Genomic DNA, 20261 nt, shown 5'->3' with positions numbered 1-20261 from the left:
TAATAATACTTTTTCTTCCAATCCATGAGCATGGACTATTTTTCCATTTCTTTGTGTCATCTTCAAATTCTTTCATAAGTATTCTGTAGTTTTTGGAGTACAAATATTTTACTCATTTGGTTAGAGTTATTCCTAAGTATCTTGTTATTTTTGGTGCAGTTGTCAATGGGATTCCTGAATTTCTCTTTTTGCTGCTTCATTATTGGTGTAAGAAATGCAACAGATTCCTGTACATTGATTTTACATCCTGCGACTTTATTGAATTAGTGTATTAGTTCTAGCAATTTTTTGGTGGAGTCTTTTGGGTTTTCTACATAGAATATCATGTTGTCTGTAAGTAGTGAAAGTTTGACTTCTTCCTTGCCAATTTGGAGCCTTTTGTCTCTTTTTATTGTTTGATTCCTGAGGCTAGAACTTCCAGTACAATGTTAAATGCCCACCCATGGGCATTAGTGATTAGAGTGGGTATCCTTGTCTTGTTCCTGACTATAGAGGAAAAGCTCTCAGTTATTCCCTGTTGGGGATGATACTAGCTATGGGCCTTTCCTATGTGGCCTTGATGATGTTGAGGTATATTCCCTCTATTCCTGATTGTTCAGAGTTTTTATCAAGAATGGATGTTGAACTTTGTCACATGCTTTTTCTGCCTTTATTGAAATGATTATATGGTTCTTTTTCTTTCTTTCATTAATTTAAAGGGATACATACATCCTGGTGTTTATAGTAGCATTTATCTACAGTAGCCAAAATTATGGAAGCAGCCCAAGTATCCATTGATTGATGAATGGATAAAGAAGATGTGGCATGTATATACAATGGAATATTATTCAGCCATAAAAGAGAATGAAATCTTGCCATTTGCAATGGTGTGGATGGAGCTAGAGAGTGTTATCCTAAGCAAAATAAGTCATTCAGAGAAAGACAAATACCATATAATTTCACTCATATGTGGAATTTAAGAAATAAAACAAATGACCGTGGCAGAGGGAAGGAGAGGAAAACCATGAAACAGAGTCTTAACTATAGACAACATAGTGAGGATTGCTGGAGAGGAGGTTGGTGGAGGGGATGGGTTAAAAAGGTGATGGGGATTAAGGAAAGCATTTGTTGTAATGAGTACTGGGTGTAGTATATATATAAGCAATGAATCACTAAATTCTACACCTGAAAGTAATATTACACTGTATGCTAACTAACTAGGATTTAAATAAAAACTTATAAAATTGTAGGAAATATCTAGGAATTAGAGAGACAAGACTTAAATGAATAAAGACATGCTCTGTTCATGGGTAGGAAGCTTTGATACATTGACAATACTACTCAAAGTGATCTACTGATACAACACAATCCTTATCAAAATTTCAAGAGCCTTTTATGCAGAAATAGGAAAGCCAATCCTAAAACTCCTATGTAATTGCAAGAGGCCCTAACTAGTCAAAACAATCTTGAAAAAGAATACATTTGGAGAACTCACTTTCTAATTTCAAAACTTATTACGAAGCTATGGTAATCAAAAGGACATGATCCTGATCAATGGGTAGAATTGGGAGTCCAGAAATAAATCCATACTTATCTGGCCAATTGATTCTTAACAAAGTCACTAAATGGGGAAAGATTAGTGTCTTCAATAAATGTTGCTAAGGTAATTGTATTTCCACATGTAAAAGAACGAAGTGGGACCCCTAGAACACAGCATGTAGAAAAAGTAACTTTAAAGTTGGTCAGTCACTTAAATATAAGAGCTAAAATCACAAAACCCCTAGAAGAAAGGATAGGGGTAAATTTTCATGATGTTGTATTTGACATTGGAATTCTAGATATATACCAAAAGTGACAAAAGAGAAATAGGTAAATTTGACTTCACCAAAATTAAAAACTTTTGTGCAGCAAAGGACATTATCCAGAAAATGAAAAGACCACTTTCAGAATGGGAGAAAATATTTGCAAATTATGTATGTGATAAGGTATTAATATTCAAAATTTATAAAGGGATATAATTCCTACAACTCAATGACAAAAAGACAACCCAATTATATAATGTACCTAGGAGTGGAATTGCTGAGGAATATGGTAATTTTATGTTTAGATTTTTGAAGACCTCCAAACTGTTTTCCACAAAGACTGCACCATTTTACATTCTTACCAGTAATATAATAGTTCTATATTCCATATCTTTGCTATCAGTTGTTTTCCTTTATTAAAACATTGTAGATGATATTATTCACACCAATAGTAGGTGTGAAGTGTTATTTTTTTCTTTTTTAAAGATTTTTAATTTATTCATTCATGAGAGACACAGAGAGAGAGGCAGAGACACAGGCAGAGGGAGAAGCAGGCTCCCTGTGGGAGCCTGATGTGGGACTCAATCTCAGGACCCCAAGATCATGGCCTGAGCCAAAGGCAGACGCTCAACCACTGAGCCAGGCGTCCCTGAAGGGATATTTCATTATAGTTTTGTTTTTTGTTTTTTGTAAGGATTTTATTTATCTATTCATGAGAGTCACAGAGAGAGAGGCAGAGACACAGGCAGAGGGAGAAGCAGGCTCCATGCAGGGAGCCCGATGTGGGACTCCAGGATCACACCCTGGGCTGAAGGCAGGTGCTAAACTGCTGAGCCACCCAGGGATCCCCTTTTAAAAATTTTTTTATTATTATTAAATTTTTATTTAAATTCAATTTAAGTAATATATACTGTAGTATTAGATTCAGAGGTCGAATTCATTGTTTCATCAGTTGCTCACAACACCCAGTGCTCATTACTTCAAGTGCCCTCCTTAATGCCCATCACCCATTTACCCTATCCCTTCACCCACCTCCCCTTCAGCAACCCTCAGTTTGTTCCCTATAGTTAAGAGTCTTATGGTTTGCCTCCTTCTGTTTTCATCTTATTTTTCCTTCATTTTCCCTATGTTCATCTGTTTTGTTTCTTAAATTCCACATATGAGTGAAATCAATGGTATTTGTCTTTCTTTGACTAACCTATTTCACTTAGCACAATACCCTCTAGTTCTGTCCACATCCTTGCAGATGGCAAGATTTCATTGTTTTTGATGGCTGAGTAATATTCCACTATATATATATAGATCCCATGTCTTCTTTATCCATTCATCTGTTGATGGACATCCAGACTCTCCATATTTTGGCAATTGTGGACATTGCTGCTATAAACACTGGAGTGCATGTACCCTTTTGGATCACTATGTTTGCATCTTTCAGATAAATACCCAGAAGTGCAATTGCTGGGCTGTAGAGTAGTTCTATTTTTTTGAGGAACTTTTTGAGGAACGTCTGTACTGTTTTCCAGAGAGGCTGCCCCAGTTTGCATTCCTACCAACAGTGTAAGAGGGTTCCCCTTTCTCTACATCCTTGCCAACACCTGTTGTTCCTGAGTTCAAACAGGGATTTGTATACCAGTGTTGATTCCAGCATTATTCACAATAGCCAAAAGGTAGAAACAGCCCAGTGTGCATCAACAGATGAATGGATATATACAGACACACACACACAGATAAAATTCCTTCATAAAAAAGAGTAAAGTTTGGATACATGCTACAACATGTATCCAACATGCAACCTTGAGGACATTGCACTGAGTGGAATAAGCCAGATACAAAAGGACAAATATTTTTTATTTTTTATTGGTGTTCAATTTGCCAACATATAGAATAACACCCAGTGCTTATCCCATCAAGTGCCCCCCTCAGTGCCCATCACCCAGTCACCCCCACCCCCCGCCCACCTCCCTTTCCACCACCCTTTCCACCACCCCTTGTTCGTTTCCCGGAGTTAGGAGTCTCTCATGTTCTGTCTCCCTTTCTGATATTTCCCACTCATTTTTTCTCTTTTCCCCTTTATTTCCTTTCACTATTTTTTACATTCCCTGAATGAATGAGACCATATAATGTTTGTCCTTCTCCGATTGACTTATTTCACTCAGCATAATACCCTCCAGTTCCACAAAAGGACAAATATTGTATGATTCCACTTATATGTGATACCAAGAATAGGCAAATTTATAGAGACAGAAAATAGATTAGAAGTTAACAGGGGCTACTTGGCTACTTGTAGTGGTTGGGAATGGGAAGTTATTGCTTAATGAACATAGAGTTTGGGGTGATGAAATAGTTGAGATGCTTACACAATACTGTGAATGTAAAAAAATGTTTTTGAACTGCACACTTAGAAATGATTAAAATGGCAAGTTCTATATTACATATCTTTTACCATTATAACAATTTTTTAAAACTATAATAAACACAAAGACAAACTAACAGTGAAACAGAACACAGGTCCAGAGACAGATTTACCCATATATGGTACTGGAAAAAATATTTCTGGACTTCTATGTCATAGACAAGTGTCGATTCCAGAAAGATGCAATGAAATATAAAAAGCAAAACAATAAAGTTTTTTCTAATATCTCTCTTTTTAAAATTAAGACTTTATTTTTTAGAGCAGTTTTAAGTGCATAGTAAAATTAAGGGGCAGGTACAGAGATTTCTTACATACCCAGTGCCTCCTGCCACACACAACATCCCTTGTTACCAACTACCCCCACCACAGTGATATATTTGTTACGACTGATGAATGTGCGCCAATACTTTGGTGAATGTATCACTCAGAGTCTATAGTTTACATTAGGGTTTACTCTTGGTGTTGTACCTTATATGGGTTTGGACAAAGCATAATATGTATCCATCATTCTGGTATCACAGAGTGTTGTCATTGCCTAAAAATCCTGTGTTCCATCTATCCGTCTATTTCTCTTCTCCAACACTTGTGGCCACTGATCTTTTTACTGTCTCCATAGTTTTGCCTTTTCCAGAACATCATATAGTTAGAATTATACTCATATAGCCTTTCAAGATTGGCTTCTTTCACTTAATATGCATTTAAGCATAAGCCATTTTAATGGCTTGATAGCTCATTTCTTTTTAGGGCTAGTCTCTGAATGTACCACAGTTTAACAATCCATTCACCTACTGGAAGATGCCTTAGTTGCTTCCAAGTTTTGGTAATTATGAATAAAGGTGCTATAAACAGCCATGTGCAAATTTTTGTGTGCATGTAAGTTTTCAACCCCTTTGAGCAAATACCAAGGAGTATGATTGTTAGATCATATGGTAACAATATGTTTAGTTTTGTAAGAAGCTGCCAAAATGTCTTCCAAAGTGACTGTCATTTTGCATTCCTATCAGCAATGTTTGAGAGTTCGCATTGCTCCACATTCTTAACAGCACTTGACATTGTCAGTGCTCTGGACTTTAGTCATTCTAATAGGTGTGTAGTAGTGATATTCCCCTGTTGTTTTAAGTTGAATTACTTAGTTACCATGATGTGGAGCATCTTTTCATATGCTTATTTATCATCTGCATATCTTATTTGCTGAGTTGTCCATTCAGAAATTCAGCCTCCTTTTTATTCAGGTTCTTTGTTTTCTAATTGTTGAGTCTGCAGACTTCTTTGCATGTTTTGGATAATAGTCCTTTATCAGATGCAAATGTTTTCTCCCAATCTGCAGTTTGTCTCCTCATTCTCTTGACAATGTCTTTTGCTGAATGGAAGTTTTAAATCTTAATGAAGTCCAGATTATCAATTTTTTTCTTTCATGAATTGTACTTTGATGTTGTATCAAAAGGTCACTGCATACCCACAGTCATTAAATTTTCTCCTGTGTTATCTTCTAGGAGTTATAATTTTGCATTTTACATTTAAATCTGTAAAGTATTCTGAGTAAACTTTTGTAACGGGTATAAAGTCTGTGACTAGATTCACATTTTTGCATGTGGATGTTTAGTTGTCTCAGGACCATTTGTTAAAAACCTGTCTTTGCTCCATTGTCTTTGTTCCTCTGTCAAACAATAAAGATTTTAGAAGACAAGGGCATCTTCATGAATTGGCATAGTTAGCAATTTCTTAAATAGTTTATGAAAACCACTAACCATAAAGGCAAATTTTGATAAGTATACTATGTTAAGTTTAAGAACTTGCGTTTATTAAAAAAAACACCATAAGATAGTGAAAAAGTCAAGCCATGGAGTTTCATAAGCATGTGTGACAAATGATTCATAGTCTAGATCGTTAAAAAACAAAACAAAATAAACCAAAACAAACGAACTCCTGCAAATCAGTAAGGAAAAGACCGCCCAATGAAAAAAATAGACAAAAGGCTTAAAGAGGCAGTTCCCACAAACAGATGGTCAAGTGGCCAAGAAACATAGGAAAAGTTTCTCAATTTCAATAGTCATCAAGGAATTGCAAGTTAAACCCCAGTGACATGGCTAACATTTCATGTTAGCAAAATAGCTGAAAGGAAAAAGTCACAAGGCCTCGTGCTGAGTTCATGGGAGTGGAAATTGGTACACCCACGTTGGAAAACTGACAATCTGGTAAAGCCGAATGTTTTCATGCCTCTGACCCTAAAATTCCACTCCTAGATACATGCCCAACAAAAATGTGTACCTATATGCAGTAAGAACCGTGTGCTCAAATCTTGATAGCATCCCTATCACAAAACTGGAAACTACCCAAATGCCCATCGACAGTAGAATGGATGAATAAATGTATTTATTTATATTCATGAAGTGAAATACCATGCAGCAATGAGAATGAGCATAGTACAACTACACGCGACAACGTGGATAATGTTGGTAGAAAAAGTCCACAGAACCTTATGCCATATGATTCTATTTGTATGAATACGAACATACATATACGGGGGCTGCTGGAATATTTCTTTCTCTGAGTCCTGTTTACAGGGATGTGCTCAGTTTGTGGAATTCACAGAACTACATACCTATAATTTTGCACTTATCCATAGGTATGAAGCATGTTAATACTTCAATAAAGTTTTCCAAAAGACATATATATTTTTATAAATCGATAATTTAAAGAAATAAATCAAGTGAACAATATATGTTAGAGATGTGAGCATGGTGAATCAATAACCAAACTTTGTAGACATTTGCATGGTGTAACTACTCATTATTTCACATATCTTCCCTCTACTAGGCCAGCCCAGTGGCACCATTTCATTCCGCCTGGGTCCCGCCTTCAGTCCTCAGGGCCTGTATACCCAGGCATTTTTTTCTGTGGGGCTGAGATAAGCAGGCCCTCAGGTCCAGACACCCTTGCTGCTTCCTGGCTCAGGGAAATAAGCCTGACGCGCAGGCTGAAAGCTGTTTGAGGAACATAGCATCTGAGGAAACTGAGGCTTGATGTGGGTTGACTGAGGTAACAGAACTGGTTAGTTACAGAAATATGCTCAGATATATCTCAGAGGACTTGGCTCTCATTGTTCTGTGCCAATCTGGAGGGTTTCAAGGAGGAATCCCTAATTCCATAATCTCCATATGAATCACCCACTGTGTCATCTAAAATCCTCTCTTGCAGAACCTTCTCTAGCCCGTTCATGTTAGTGGCTCTGGGCAGAGGTGTGATGCTCAGGGAACCCCAGGGGTGAACGCAAGTGGTTGAGGGGGCAGGATAGGCAAGGTGCTATGCAGCTGGGGGCCGGTGAGCCCTGCCTAACGCTATGGTCTTATTCCATCCCCAGATCCTTCTGACCCATCCCTTCTGCCATGAAGATTGCAGTGATTGGGCAGAGCCTGTTCGGCCAGGAAGTTTACTGCCACCTGAGGAAAGAGGGCCATGAGGTCGTGGGTGTGTTCACTGTTCCAGACAAGGATGGAAAGGCAGATCCCCTGGGTGAGTGGGTGCCCCGGAACAGGAAAGGGGCCCAGGCAGGCAGGTAGCAGCGGGCAGGGGCTGGTCACGGGCATCCCTGGCACCTTGAATCCTCAGGTGCCAACCAGATGCCAGGAGCAAAATAGAGACCCCTTGCCCACGTGATCATGAGGTGGGGTTGTGTCCTGGAGAAATGCAGCCTGCCCCCAGGGCCCTGCTATGTGACCACTTCAGGCTTCACTGACCCCAGCATCAGGCTCTGAAAGGGCTGCCAGGTGGGGGACACCACAGGTCAGTGTTCTCAGATGTGGAACATGCAAGCTATCCCCATCAGTGGGAGTGCCTGTAGCACTAGGTGTTGAGCCCTGCCTTGGGAGTTTGTGTTAAAAGCGATGGGGTGCTTGACCTATGTCACTTAGCATAATACCCTCCAGGTCCATTCATATGTGGAATTTAAGAAACAAAACAGAGTTCCATAGAGGAAGGGAGGGAAAAATAAAATCAGATGGAATCAGAGAGGGAGACAAACTATAAGAGACTCTTAGCTCTGGGAAACCAGCTGAGTGTTGCTGGAGGGGAGGTGGGGGGGAGATGGGGTAAAGGGGTGATGGGCATTAAGGAGGGCATGTGACGTGATGAGTGCTTGATGTTATAAGCAACTATGGATAACTGAACTCTACACTAATGATATATGTTAATTGAATTTAAATAAGATGAAAAAAGAATGAAGAGATGGGGTGGAGTCTGAGAGTTTGCATTTCTGATGAGCTCCCAGGTGATGCTGATACCTCTGGCTCTAGGAGGAGCACTAGCTCCTCTAGGCTCTAGGAGTTTAAGAATCACTAGCCCCTGGGCAGGGACCCTCTGCTCAAGTGAACAGACCCTCCAGGGACATGCAGGTCCTCCTCAGGCCAGATGGAGGCAGAAAATAGAGCAGGGCTTAGAAATGGAAGGCCAGAGTGAGAAAGGAGCCTTGTGGGGCTAGCCAGGTGCCGGGCATAGGTCACAGGAGTAACGATCTCTCTAGACTGGGAAGTACAGCTGACCCCTGGATCCAGTTTCAGCACTGCTGAGATGCTAACCAGGCCTCAGTCTAGACTTGGTCCAGGTGTGACCCATGACACAGCCTGACCTTTCCACAGCCTGAGCCCTGCCCTCAGCCACTGAGTGACCACTGATGCTAATCTCTGGGACTAGACCCCAGATGGAGCTGCTGGGCCTTGACCCTGACCTTGGATGTGTTGCAAAGACATAATCCTTTGATCACAGTGTGGACAGCATTTGCAGGCACAGTGCAATCTGCTCAGTTTGATCCCATCTCCCTCAACACCCCCAAACTCAGGGCAGAGGCAGAGGGGGTGAGAGAGAGCGGGTCGGGGCCACTCAGGGGCCAGCCATCATGCTGGCTGTGCTACCAGAATCCCATACAGGCATGTACTTGTTAGGTGCTAAAGATGGCAGGCAGAAGGAACTCCCAACCACGGGGTAGTGGCTGCGGGTGGTGGCTGGGGAAACAGAAGCAGCTGTGACTCCCAACATGTGGAAGCTTGGGGCTGTGATCCAGACCTGTGGGGACTGAGCATGCTGCTCATCGGGGCTGGAACTGGGCGGAGTAGGGGTGCCTGCAAGCCAGGGCCCCAATCCTGGAGGGCAGACCTGGCAGGGGGAAGGTGAACCCTGGGTCTCCTTCTGCAGATACTGGGAAAACGCTACTCTGGGAAGAGGGAAGACTCTGCTGCCACTAGGGGGAGGAAACTGGGGGTGGGAGGGGTGAGGGGGTGGTTTCAGTGGCTCAGGCCAGGAACCCTACAGAAAGGAGCGCATCTCCGCTTTCCCCTTACACTCAGTCTGTCGGTCTCCTCAGGCAGCCCTTACCAGCAGCCCTTGACAGTAACCTGGGGACAGCACCACGAGGCTGCGGAAGGGGGTGGGTGAGGAGCAAAGTCTGGGTGAGGGGTGAGCTCGGACGTCTTGGTGGTCAGCTGTAGCCAGTGCACACAGAGTGGTCCCCTGGGTGTTGTCCCTGGGTGCCGTCCCCTGCCTGCCATCCCCTGGGTGCTCTCCCCTGGGTCCTCTCCCCAGTGTACCGTCCCCTGGGTGCTGTCCCCTGCGTGCCGTCTGCTCTGTGCCACCTGGGAGAGTCCCGCTGTGCTTGGGGCGGGCCGGGAGGGACAGGCTGTGGGGATGATGCTGGAGCCACTTTCCTGGGAAGGCCGCGGTGGCTGTGGGTGAGTGCCTGCAGGGAAGGCCCGTTTCTCACCTGCTGTCCCACAGGCCTGGAAGCCGAGAAGGATGGAGTGCCGGTGTTCAAGTTCCCCCGCTGGCGGGTGAAAGGACAGGCTCTGCCTGAGGTGGTGGCGAAATACCAGGCTTTGGGTGCAGAGCTCAACGTCCTGCCCTTCTGCAGCCAGTTCATCCCCATGGAGGTCATCAGAGCCCCCAGCCACGGCTCCATCATCTACCACCCAAGTCTGCTCCCCCGGCACCGAGGGGCCTCGGCCATCAACTGGTGAGACAGGGAGAGACACCCCGTCTACCAGGAAGTCATCTTGCCCTAGCCCAGAGCTTGCCCCTGGGGCGCAGAGTAGGCGTCAGGCAAGGGTCTGTCCGGGGCTACCAGCTGGCATCCACACAGCAGACTGGTGAAGCGTGATCGTAGTCAAGTGTGCCAGAGAGGACTGGGGACAGGCCTTGGCAAGCACTCTGCCTTCCCACCGTAAACTGTGAAGTGGGCAGCAGTCTCACTGGGACACAGAGGGCTAAGATGCTCACCCCAGGGTACGAAGCCAAGCAGGATGGCCAGAGGCCACACCCACTGCCAGGACACAGTGGCATCCCACTCAGAAAGGAGAGAGATGAAGTAAAGGGTTACCTGAATGAGATGGTTTGACATGATAAGTGCTCAGACGAAAAGGAAGCTATGACGGATGCGTGGTGCAGTTTGGTTGGGTGGTAGCAAGGAGAAACATCTGAGCTGGGCAGAGTGGGGTTCAGGCTCTGACTTCTGGGTACACCTCATCCCTTCTCTGGGTCTCCATTTCCTCATCTGTAAAGGGACACCTATTGGGTGTCACATCACATCACATCTACCATGACATCTAGCACGTGGTTGGTGTCAGTAAATACCTTCCCCTTCCAGGTCTCCCCAGAGCAGGGTGGGGCATGAAGGGGGTTGTCAGAGGCTGACTGGGGGCACAGGAGCTGCCCTCAGTTTGTCCTTGTCCCTGGTCCTTCCTCCTGGACTCAGGCTTTCCCACATGTGCTTCCCAGGACCCTCATTCACGGAGACAAGAAAGGGGGCTTTACCATCTTCTGGGCAGATGATGGTCTGGACACGGGAGACCTCCTGCTCCAGAAGGAGTGTGAGATCCTCCCGGACGACACTGTGAGCACCCTGTACAACCGCTTCCTCTTCCCTGAAGGCATCAAAGGGATGGTAAGGGCTGGGAGCCGGCCATGCCCATGTGGGCCTCCTCGTCCTGGTACCCTCTCTAGGCCTAACTGTTTCCCCCAGGTCCTGGGTTCTGCAGGGAGAGAGAGCTCTAATTTCAGAGTTCCAGAGAGGGAGGACTAGGACATGCAAGGTATTGTGTTAGGCAAGACTCATGTTTACAACGGACAGAACCCCAATTCAAAAAGCTTAATTCCAAAAGGGGACATTTTTGGCTCAGAGGAGATAAAAGGCCAGGGTGGTAGCAAGCATGGCTGCATCTAGAGGCATAAGCTCTATTATAGGACTCTGTCCCCCTGTTGTCCTACTGGTTCTACTCATCTGTTTGATTAGCTTTATCTTCAGGTGGGCTGCCCTTAAATGGGAGGAAAGGCAGTCCCTGGTGGCTCGAGACTTGTAGCTCTGGATTATAAGGGAAGAAAAACTCTTCTCACAGAATTCATGAACGAGAAATTAGAGAAGCCCACCTGTGGTCTCATGCACACTAAGTTGTCTGCAGGAGAGTGTTCTGTTATCTGAACAGGCCCGACAGGAGGGAGTGAGGTCAGACACCACTGTGCTTGGCACAGCAGGCGGGCTCTGAGGGCATGACCCCCCGAGGAGGAGGCCAGCCAGCGTTGGCCAGAAGCAGACACATGTTCCAGACATGTGGACTTCCGTTCCATCCGTGCAGACATGGATTCCAGCAGCAGCAGTCAGACAGAAGGAAGAGGAGAGTGTTCCCTGTTTGGATGAAGCAACGAGCACAGCAGTGACAGGAGTGTTCACTGCTGCCGTGACGTCAGCCATCCCCTTCCCTCCTCTCCTGCTTCTTGCCAGCCACCTTTTATCCTTCACATTGTGTCAAACAAGACGCCTCTTATATGCTCTCCTATGGAGTCCCCCTTATCATAAGAGCCCCGAACAGAGTAGGCTTGTTGGAGATGTGATATGAGACAGAGAAAGGGATTATCTGGCACATTCCACTAAAAACATCCTTTTAGGGCTGGCTGTCCAGTATGGCAGCCGTTAGTCACATGCAGCTATTACATTAATTACATTGAATTTTAATTAAAAATGGAGTTCTTCAGTCCCATTAGCTACCTTTCAAGTCCCTTGGACTGGAACTACACATGGCCGATGACCATCGTATTGGACTTTCTGATGATAGAACATGGCCATCACCACAGAACATTCTGCTGGCCAATTCTGTTTTAGATTTTCTGACACTCATCACTTCTTGGTTTAGGAGGCTTGGGGCTCTCCTGCAGGACCCCTTCAGGATGGGCCCAGGCTCCTGGGCTCTCCTCCCCACGTTCTTGATTCCTTCTACCACAACCTTCCCCTTTTCCTTAACAGAAACTGCTTCCTGCTTAATCTCAGACCTCCAAAGACATCATGGGGCTCAGGAGGCATTGTCCTCAAGAGAAGGAAGGTTTAGATGAAACCATGGGAATCTGTGTTTGTTACATCTATACAGGGCTTTGTAGTTTATATAATCTTCTAAGATCTCAGAAGGTACAAGTTTTTTTTTTCTCATGTGTTTTTATTGAGGTTCAATATGCCAACATGTAATATAACCCCCCAGTGTTCATCCCATAAAGTGCCCCCCTCAGGGCCCGACACCCAGTCACCCATCCCCCCTGGCCACCTCCCCTTCTGTACCCTTTGTTCATTTCCCAGAGTTAAGAGGCTCTCATGGTTTGTCACCCTTTCTAATTTTTCCCACTCATTCCCCTCCTTTCCCTTAAAATCCCTTTCACTATTGCTTATATTCCCTGTATGAGTGAAACCATATGATGATTGTCCTTCTCGAATTGACTTACTTCACTCAGCATAATACCCTCCAGTTCCATCCATGTTGAAGCAAATGGTGAGTATTTGTCATTTCTAATGGCTGATTAATATTCCATTGTATACATAAACCACATCTTCTTTATCTATTCATCTTTCGATGGACACTGAGGTTCCTTCCAGTTTGGCTATTGTGGACATTGCTGCTAGAAACATCGGGGTGCAGGTGTCCCGGCGTTTCACTGCATCTGAATCTTTGGGGTAAATCCCCAACAGTGCAATTGCTGGGTCATAGGGCAGGTCTATTTTTAACTCTTTGAGGAACCTCCACACAGTTTCCAGAGTGGCTGCACCAGTTCACATTCCCACCAACAGTGTAAGAGGGTTCCCTTTTCTCCGCATCCTCTCCAACATTTGTGGTTCCTGCCTTGTTAATGTTCCCCATTCTCACTGGTGTGAGGTGGGATCTCATTGTGGTTTTGATTTGTATTTCCCTGATGGCAAGTGATGCAGAGCATTTTCTCGTGTGCGTGTTGGCCATGTCTATGTCTTCCTCTGTGAGATTTCTGTTCATGTCTTTTGCCCATTTCATGATTGGATTGTTTGTTTCTTTGCTGTTGAGTTTAATAAGTTCTTTATAGATCTTGGAAACTAGCCCTTTATCTGATACGTCATTTGCAAATATCTTCTCCCATTCTGTAGGTTGTCTTTGAGTTTTGTTGACTGTATCCTTTGCTGTGCAAAAGCTTCTTATCTTGATGAAGTCCCAATAGTTCATTTTTGCTTTTGTTTCTTTTGCCTTCATGGATGTATCTTGTAAGAAGTTACTGTGGCCGAGTTCAAAAAGGGTGTTGCCTGTGTTCTCCTCTAGGATTTTGATGGAATCTTGTCTCACATTTAGATCTTTCGTCCATTTTGAGTTTATCTTTGTGTATGGTGAAAGAGAGTGGTCTAGTTTCATTCTTCTGCATGTGGATGTCCAATTTTCCCAGCACCATTTATTGAAGAGACTGTCTTCCAGTGGATCATCTTTCCTCCTTTATTGAATATTAGTTGACCATAAAGTTCAGGGTCCACTTCTGGGTTCTCTATTCTGTTCCATTGATCTCTGTGTCTGTTTTTGTGCCAGTACCACACTGTCTTGATGACCACAGCTTCGTAGTACAACCTGAAATCTGGCATTGTGATGCCCCCAGCTATGGTTTTCTTTTTTAAAATTCCCCTGGCTATTCGGGGTCTTTTCTGATTCCACACAAATCTTAAGATAATTTGTTCTAACTCTCTGAAGAAAGTCCATGGTATTTTGATAGGGATTGCATTAAACGTGTACATTGCCCTGGGTAACATTGACATTTTCACAATATTAATTCTGCCAATCCATGAGCATGGAATATTTTTCCATCTCTTTGTGTCTTCCTCAATTTCTTTCAGAAGTGTTCTATAGTTTTTAGGGTATAGATCCTTTACCTCTGTGGTTAGGTTTATTCCTAGGTATCTTAAGCTTTTGGGTGCAATTGTAAATGGGATTGACTCCTTAATTTCTCTTTCTTCAGTTTCATTGTTAGTGTATAGAAATGTCACTGATTTCTGGGCATTGGTTTTGTATCCTGCCACACTGCCAAATTGCTGTATGAGTTCTAGCAATCTTGGGGTGGAGTCTTTTGGGCTTTCTAGGTACAGTATCATGTCATCTGCAAAGAGGAAGAGTTTGACTTCTTTGCCAATTTTAATGCCTTTTCTGTCTTTTTGTTGCCTTATTGCTGAGGTTAGGACTATGTCGAATAGCAGTGGTGAGAGTGAACATCCCTGTCTTGTTCCTGATCTTAGGGGAAAGGCTCCCAGTGCTTCCCCATTGAGAATGATATTTGCCATGAGCTTTTCGTAGATGGCTTTTAAGATGCTGAGGATGTCCCCTCTATCCCTACACTCTGAAGTGTTTTGATCAGGAATGGATGCTGTATTTTGTCAAATGCTTTCTCTGCATCTAATGAGAGGATCATATGGTTCTTGGTTTTTCTCTTGCTGATATGATGAATCACATTGATTGTTTTACAAGTGTTGAACCAGCCTTGCATCCTGGGGATAAATCCCACTTGGTCATGGTGAATAATCTTCTTAATGTATTGTTGGATCCTAATGGCTAGTATCTTGTTGAGAATTTTTGCATCCATGTTCATCAGGGATATTGGTCTATAATTCTCCTTTTTGGTGGGGTTTTTGTCTGGTTTTGGAATTAAGGTGATGCTGGCCTCATAGAACCAGTTTGGAAGTACTCCATCTCTTTCTATCTTTCTGAACAGCTTTAGTAGAATAGGTATGGTTTCTTCTTTAACGTTTTATAGAATTTCCCAGGGAAGCCATCTGGCCCTGGACTTTTGTGTCTTGGGACGTTTTTGATGACTGCTTCAATCTCCTCCCTAGTTATTGGCCTGTTCAGGTTTTTTATTTCTTCCTGTTCCAGTTTTGGTAGTTTGTGGCTTTCCAGGAATGCGTCCATTTCTTCTAGATTGCCTAATTTATTGGTGTATAGCTGTTCATAATATGTTTTTAAAATCGTTTTGATTTCCTTGGTGTTGGTAATGATCTCCCCTTTCTCATTCATGATTTTATTAATTTGAGTCTTTTTTCTTTCTTTTTTTTTAAATAAGGCTTGCTAGGTGTTTATCTATCTTACTAATTCTTTCAAAGAAACAACTCCTGGTTTTGTTGACATGTTCTACAGTTCTTCTGGCCTCTATTTCACTGAGTTCTGCTCAAATCTTTATTATCTCCCTTCTTCTGCTTGGTGTAGGTTTTATTTGCCCTTCTTTCTCCAGTTCCTTTAGGTGCAAGCTTAGCTTGTGCATTTGAGTTTTTTCCAATTTTTTGAGGGGTGCTTGTATTGGGATGTATTTCCCTCTTAGGACTGCTTTTGCTGTATCCCAAAGATTTTCAACAATTGTATCTTCATTTTCATTAGTTTCCAGGAATCTTTTTAATTGTTCTCTAATTTCCTGGTTGACCTTTCATCTTTTATTTATTTATTTATTTATTTATTTATTTATTATTTTTTTAAAGATTTTATTTATTTATTCATGAGAGACACAGAGAGAAAGCGAGAGGCAGAGACACAGGCAGAGGGAGAAGCAGGCTCCATGCAGGGTGCCTGACGTGGGACTGGATCTGGAGACTCCAGTATCACTCCCTGAGCCAAAGGCAGGTGCTAAACTGCTGAGCCACCCAGGGATCCCCCGACCCTTTCATCTTTTAGTAGGATGCTCTTTAACTTCCAAGTGTTTGAGTTTCTTCCAAATTTCCTCGGTGATTGAGTTCTAGTTTCAAAGCATTGTGGTCTGAAAATATGCAGGGGACAATCCTAATCTTTTGGTATTGGTTGAGACCTGATTTGTGACCCAGTATGTGGTCTATTCTGGAGAAAGTTCCATGTGCCTTTGAGAAGAATGTGTATTCAGTTGTGTTCGGATACAAAGTTCTGTATGTATCTGTGAAATCCATCTGGTCCACTGTATCATTTAAAGCTCTTGTTTCTTTGCTGATGTTCTGCTTAGAAAATCTGTCATTTGCAAAAAGTGCTGTGTTGAAGTCTCCTACTATTAGTGTGTTATTATCTAAGTATCTCTTTGCTTTGGTTATTAATTGATTGATATACTTGGCAGCTCTCACATTAGGGGTATAAATATTCATGATTGTTAGGTCTTCTTGTTGGATAGATCCTTTATGTATAATATAGTATCCCTCTTCATCTCTTACTGCAGTCTTTGGGATAAACTCTAATTTATCTGATATGAGTTTTGCTATCCCAGCTTTCTTTTGAGGATCATTTGAGTGATAAATTGTTCTCCACCCTTTCATTTTCAGGCTGGAGGTGTCCTTAAATCTCAAACGAGTTTTTTGTAGACAGCAAATAGATGCGTCTTGCTTTTTTATCCAGTCCAATACCCTGTGTCTTTTGATGGGATCATTTAACCCATTCACATTCATAGAGTAACTATTAAAATATATGAATTTAGTGTCATCCTATTACTTATTCAGTCCCTGTTTTTGTGGATTGTTTCTTTGCACTTCCTCTTTCTTTTACAGGGTCCCCCTTAATATTTACAAGATCTTCTATATAATCATCTAAAGCTGTGTTGTGACAGAGGGGCTGGGGTTTTGTACTCATTGTTTAGATCGGAATTAGATTCAGGCCAACTGCACCCATTCCTCTAATGGATATTCCTTGGGAGCCCATTGTGTACAAGGTGTGGGGCCAGGCAAGTCTGGTCAGCATGGGGCTGGCCCCAGGCTCATGGTGAACCCAGGGCCTGGGAGGAAAGGGAGGGTTGTAATGCTGGGGACACCAACTGACCTGGTCTCCTTAGGTGCAGGCCGTGAGACTGATCGCTGAGGGCAAAGCCCCCAGACTCCCTCAGCCTGAGGAAGGAGCCACGTACGAGGGCATTCAGAAGAAAGAAACAGCCAAGGTCAGTGCAGGGCCCTGCCTACCCAAAGCCTGCCTGTGCATAGGCTGTGGTGCAGAGGGTATCCCAGGGAAGCTGGGATTCAGGCTGGATGGCCATGTTGTAATTATTTAAGGCCTGAAGAGAGAGCAGCCCAAGCAGGAGAAGCATGAGCAAAGCTCCTGTGGCACCTGGACAGGCAGCGAGCAAGAGTGTGTTCTGGGTTCTCTGTTCTTCTTAGGGAAGAGTGGACAGGCAGGGTCCCCATGGAGAAGAGCTGGGGTGGAGCAGTGTGTGAGAAACCAGCCATAAGCTGGAAATCTCTAAGATGGGGTGTGAGAGGTAATTCAGTTTCTTGGAGTTATCACAGCCTTGCGGAGTGGGGGTAGGGGGCTATATGGGCTGTGCCTCTGCTTAAGGCTTATGGGGTACATAGGGATCTGTATGAGCCCTGCAGATGAAGAGAAGCTGAATGGCCCTGCACTCTGCTGGGGAGGCTGTGTGAAGCTTTGGCTGTCTTAACAGAGTGTTCTCTTCTCCAATCATCCTGAAGTTTACACAACCAGTGAAAGACTGGGGTCAGAGAGCATCCAGAATCAGGGTCCCGGGGAGAGCACTATCCCAGCTCAGGGACTCAGACCAGTGTCCAATAGGAAGCCAGAGTTCCCCAGCTCCCTCCTCCACCCAGTCAGGGGTCATCAGGGCACAGGTGGTATGGGGGGGTAATTGGTTGTTGGGGGTTAGGGGAGGCGGGGGAGGGCAGAGGATATCCAAAGAGTAGGGAAGAGACTGAGTATACACATGTTGCCCCACAGATCAACTGGGATCAGTCAGCAGAGGCCATTCATAACTGGATCCGAGGGAACGACAAGGTGCCGGGTGCCTGGACAGAGGCCTGTGGGCAGGTGTGTTCGTGCATGGCTGAGATTGGGCTAGAAGCACTGGTGTGCCCTGCTGGCTGCCCAACTATCAAAATATGTTTGATATTTTTGGCTAGCAAATAGCCATTGCCCTGACTCCTAACCCAACCCCACCCAAGTGCCCCCCTTGGCTCCTCCTCCACGACCATGAGACCTGTCCACCATCTGGTGGCTGAAGGATAAAGGTCCAGCACAGCTCAAGGCTTCCAGGCCCCTGCAGCAACTGTGGGTTCAAAGCTGTATTGCTTGTAAAGTATTTTGACTCCCCTCTCTGGGCTCACAGACATCCCGAGTCCAGCTCCAACGTTGACTTGATCTGAGTGGGGACAGGGATTGGGCAGTGGGCATTCTTCACATGCTGAAGATGGTGAGTCCTTGGCTCACAGGCTCTCCAGAGGCACTGGGAGTTGGCAGGGCTGGGAGTGGGGACCTTCATCTGCTCCCCACAGGGGGCAGTCCTGTCCCACCAAGCCTCAGACTGTCCAAACACCTGACTGCTGTCCAGCTGCCCAGACTCTGTCCAGGAGTCTCTCTCCTACCCTTATCACCATAAGATCCTTTGCAAAGTGAACAGTATTTGGTGGCATCCCTAGGGCAGTCTGTGATGCCTTGCGGAGGTTATCTCCCAGTGTCTGTCCCCCTGAGGTCTGAGGCCCAGGGCCCATACATAGGGTCTAAGGGTGTGCAGGGCTTGAGGGTACCGTGAGGCCTCCCAGGCTCTTCAGGGAGGCAGAGTTCTTGGGCTGCAGCTGCCCTGGCCCCCTCCTTCCTTTCCCTGGCCCTGCCCAGCCCCTCTTCACCCCCTTTGCCCTACTCAGTCCTGCCTGGGCTGCCAGCAGTAGAGGCCTCTTTCATCCACCATCTTCTGGTTTTCCTGTCCTCAACAGAAGCTGACTTTCTTCAACTCAACGCTAAACACTGCAGGCTTGCTGCCTGAGGGAGAAGATTTGCCCATCCCAGGAGCCCATCGGCCGGGTGTCGTCACCAAAGTGGGACTCATCCTTTTCGGGAATGATGACAGAATGGTAATGGTGCTGCTGTCGTTGTGGGCACACACACATCCAGGCGCTCAGGCCTGGCATTTAGACCCCGTGCTGCTCTGGAGAAAATGGGGGAAAATGAGACTGCAAAAGTCTGGAAAACCTTATGCTTGTAATTCCCTGTTCTGGGAAGGCTGACTCCTTGCTTTTCATGACCAGGCTTCTCAGCCAGAGCTGGGTGCCCTGTGAGGGTACTGGAATCGGGGAGGGGCTCTGTCCCAGGAGGCCTGAACTGGGAGCCTCATTCTACTCCAGCAGAGTATCCAGGTGCCACTGGGTGTGTTCACTGAATCTCTGTGCCTCAGTTTCCTTCTTTCTGAATAGCGACATCACAGTGAAGAGTCCCTGGAGCCATGCTGGACACCCAACACACCCTGACTCATGTTAGCAGACTCTGCAACTCTGAGTAACAGCTAATATTTATGGAGTGCCTGCTGTGTGCATGACCACTATTTTAAAACAGTTTATATCTATTAAGTTTGATTTTCCGAACAACTGTAAGAGATACATATTAATATTATACCCATTTTATAGAAGAGAAGACTGAAACAAAGAGGTTTAAGTAACCCTCCCAACATCACTGAGTTAGTTTGTGGCAGAGCTGGGATTCTGGCTCCAAGGTCCACCTCTTGGCCATCAGTACTCACTCCATGCAGTGGTTGGGAGACTGGGGACTTAAGATACTGAGGGCAGAGAAGGAGTACAGGGAGGGATCTCCAAGCACTTTGGGGGTTTCATCAAACCCCGTGGATGTTGAATCATTGGCTGCATCGGTGTGTATATGCCAGGTGGAGTGTGGAGCAGCTTTTATGGGGATTGGTGTGAGCTCACTCTGGGTGCCCATCCTGCTGTGCCCTGCCACTGGCAGGTCCGAGGCTGGCCTTAGTGTCTGCTACTTACAGTGCTTGCGTGTTTTAGGTATTCGTGATTGATACGTGCAGTTGAAAGATGA

At 44.6% G+C, this 20261-nt stretch overlaps 1 protein-coding gene across 7 annotated transcripts in view; it reads left to right on the top strand.

Annotated features, from left to right (window-relative positions):
- The window catches only part of ALDH1L1 (aldehyde dehydrogenase 1 family member L1), a 110844-nt gene that overhangs the window by 18219 nt on the left and 72364 nt on the right, over positions 1 to 20261 (top strand). For 5 of the 7 annotated variants that reach the window (XM_025447698.3, XM_035702751.2, XM_025447670.3 and 2 more), the window contains exons 2-7: positions 7556 to 7707; positions 9961 to 10195; positions 10957 to 11122; positions 17272 to 17373; positions 18165 to 18254; positions 19157 to 19294. In XM_025447698.3, coding sequence (XP_025303483.1) covers positions 7581 to 7707; positions 9961 to 10195; positions 10957 to 11122; positions 17272 to 17373; positions 18165 to 18254; positions 19157 to 19294 — 858 coding nt within the window. In that variant the 5' untranslated portion in view covers positions 7556 to 7580. Of the gene's footprint in view, positions 1 to 7555; positions 7708 to 9960; positions 10196 to 10956; positions 11123 to 12786; positions 12990 to 17271; positions 17374 to 18164; positions 18255 to 19156; positions 19295 to 20261 lie in introns of those variants that run through there. The other 2 variants (XM_049097553.1, XM_049097554.1) reach the window with 2 other exon arrangements.

Source organism: Canis lupus, chromosome 20 (assembly GCF_003254725.2).
Source record: "Canis lupus dingo isolate Sandy chromosome 20, ASM325472v2, whole genome shotgun sequence".
Lineage (NCBI taxonomy): Eukaryota > Metazoa > Chordata > Mammalia > Carnivora > Canidae > Canis > Canis lupus.
Note: the sequence above shows the minus strand (reverse complement) of the source record. Positions and strands in the feature narration are given on the sequence as shown.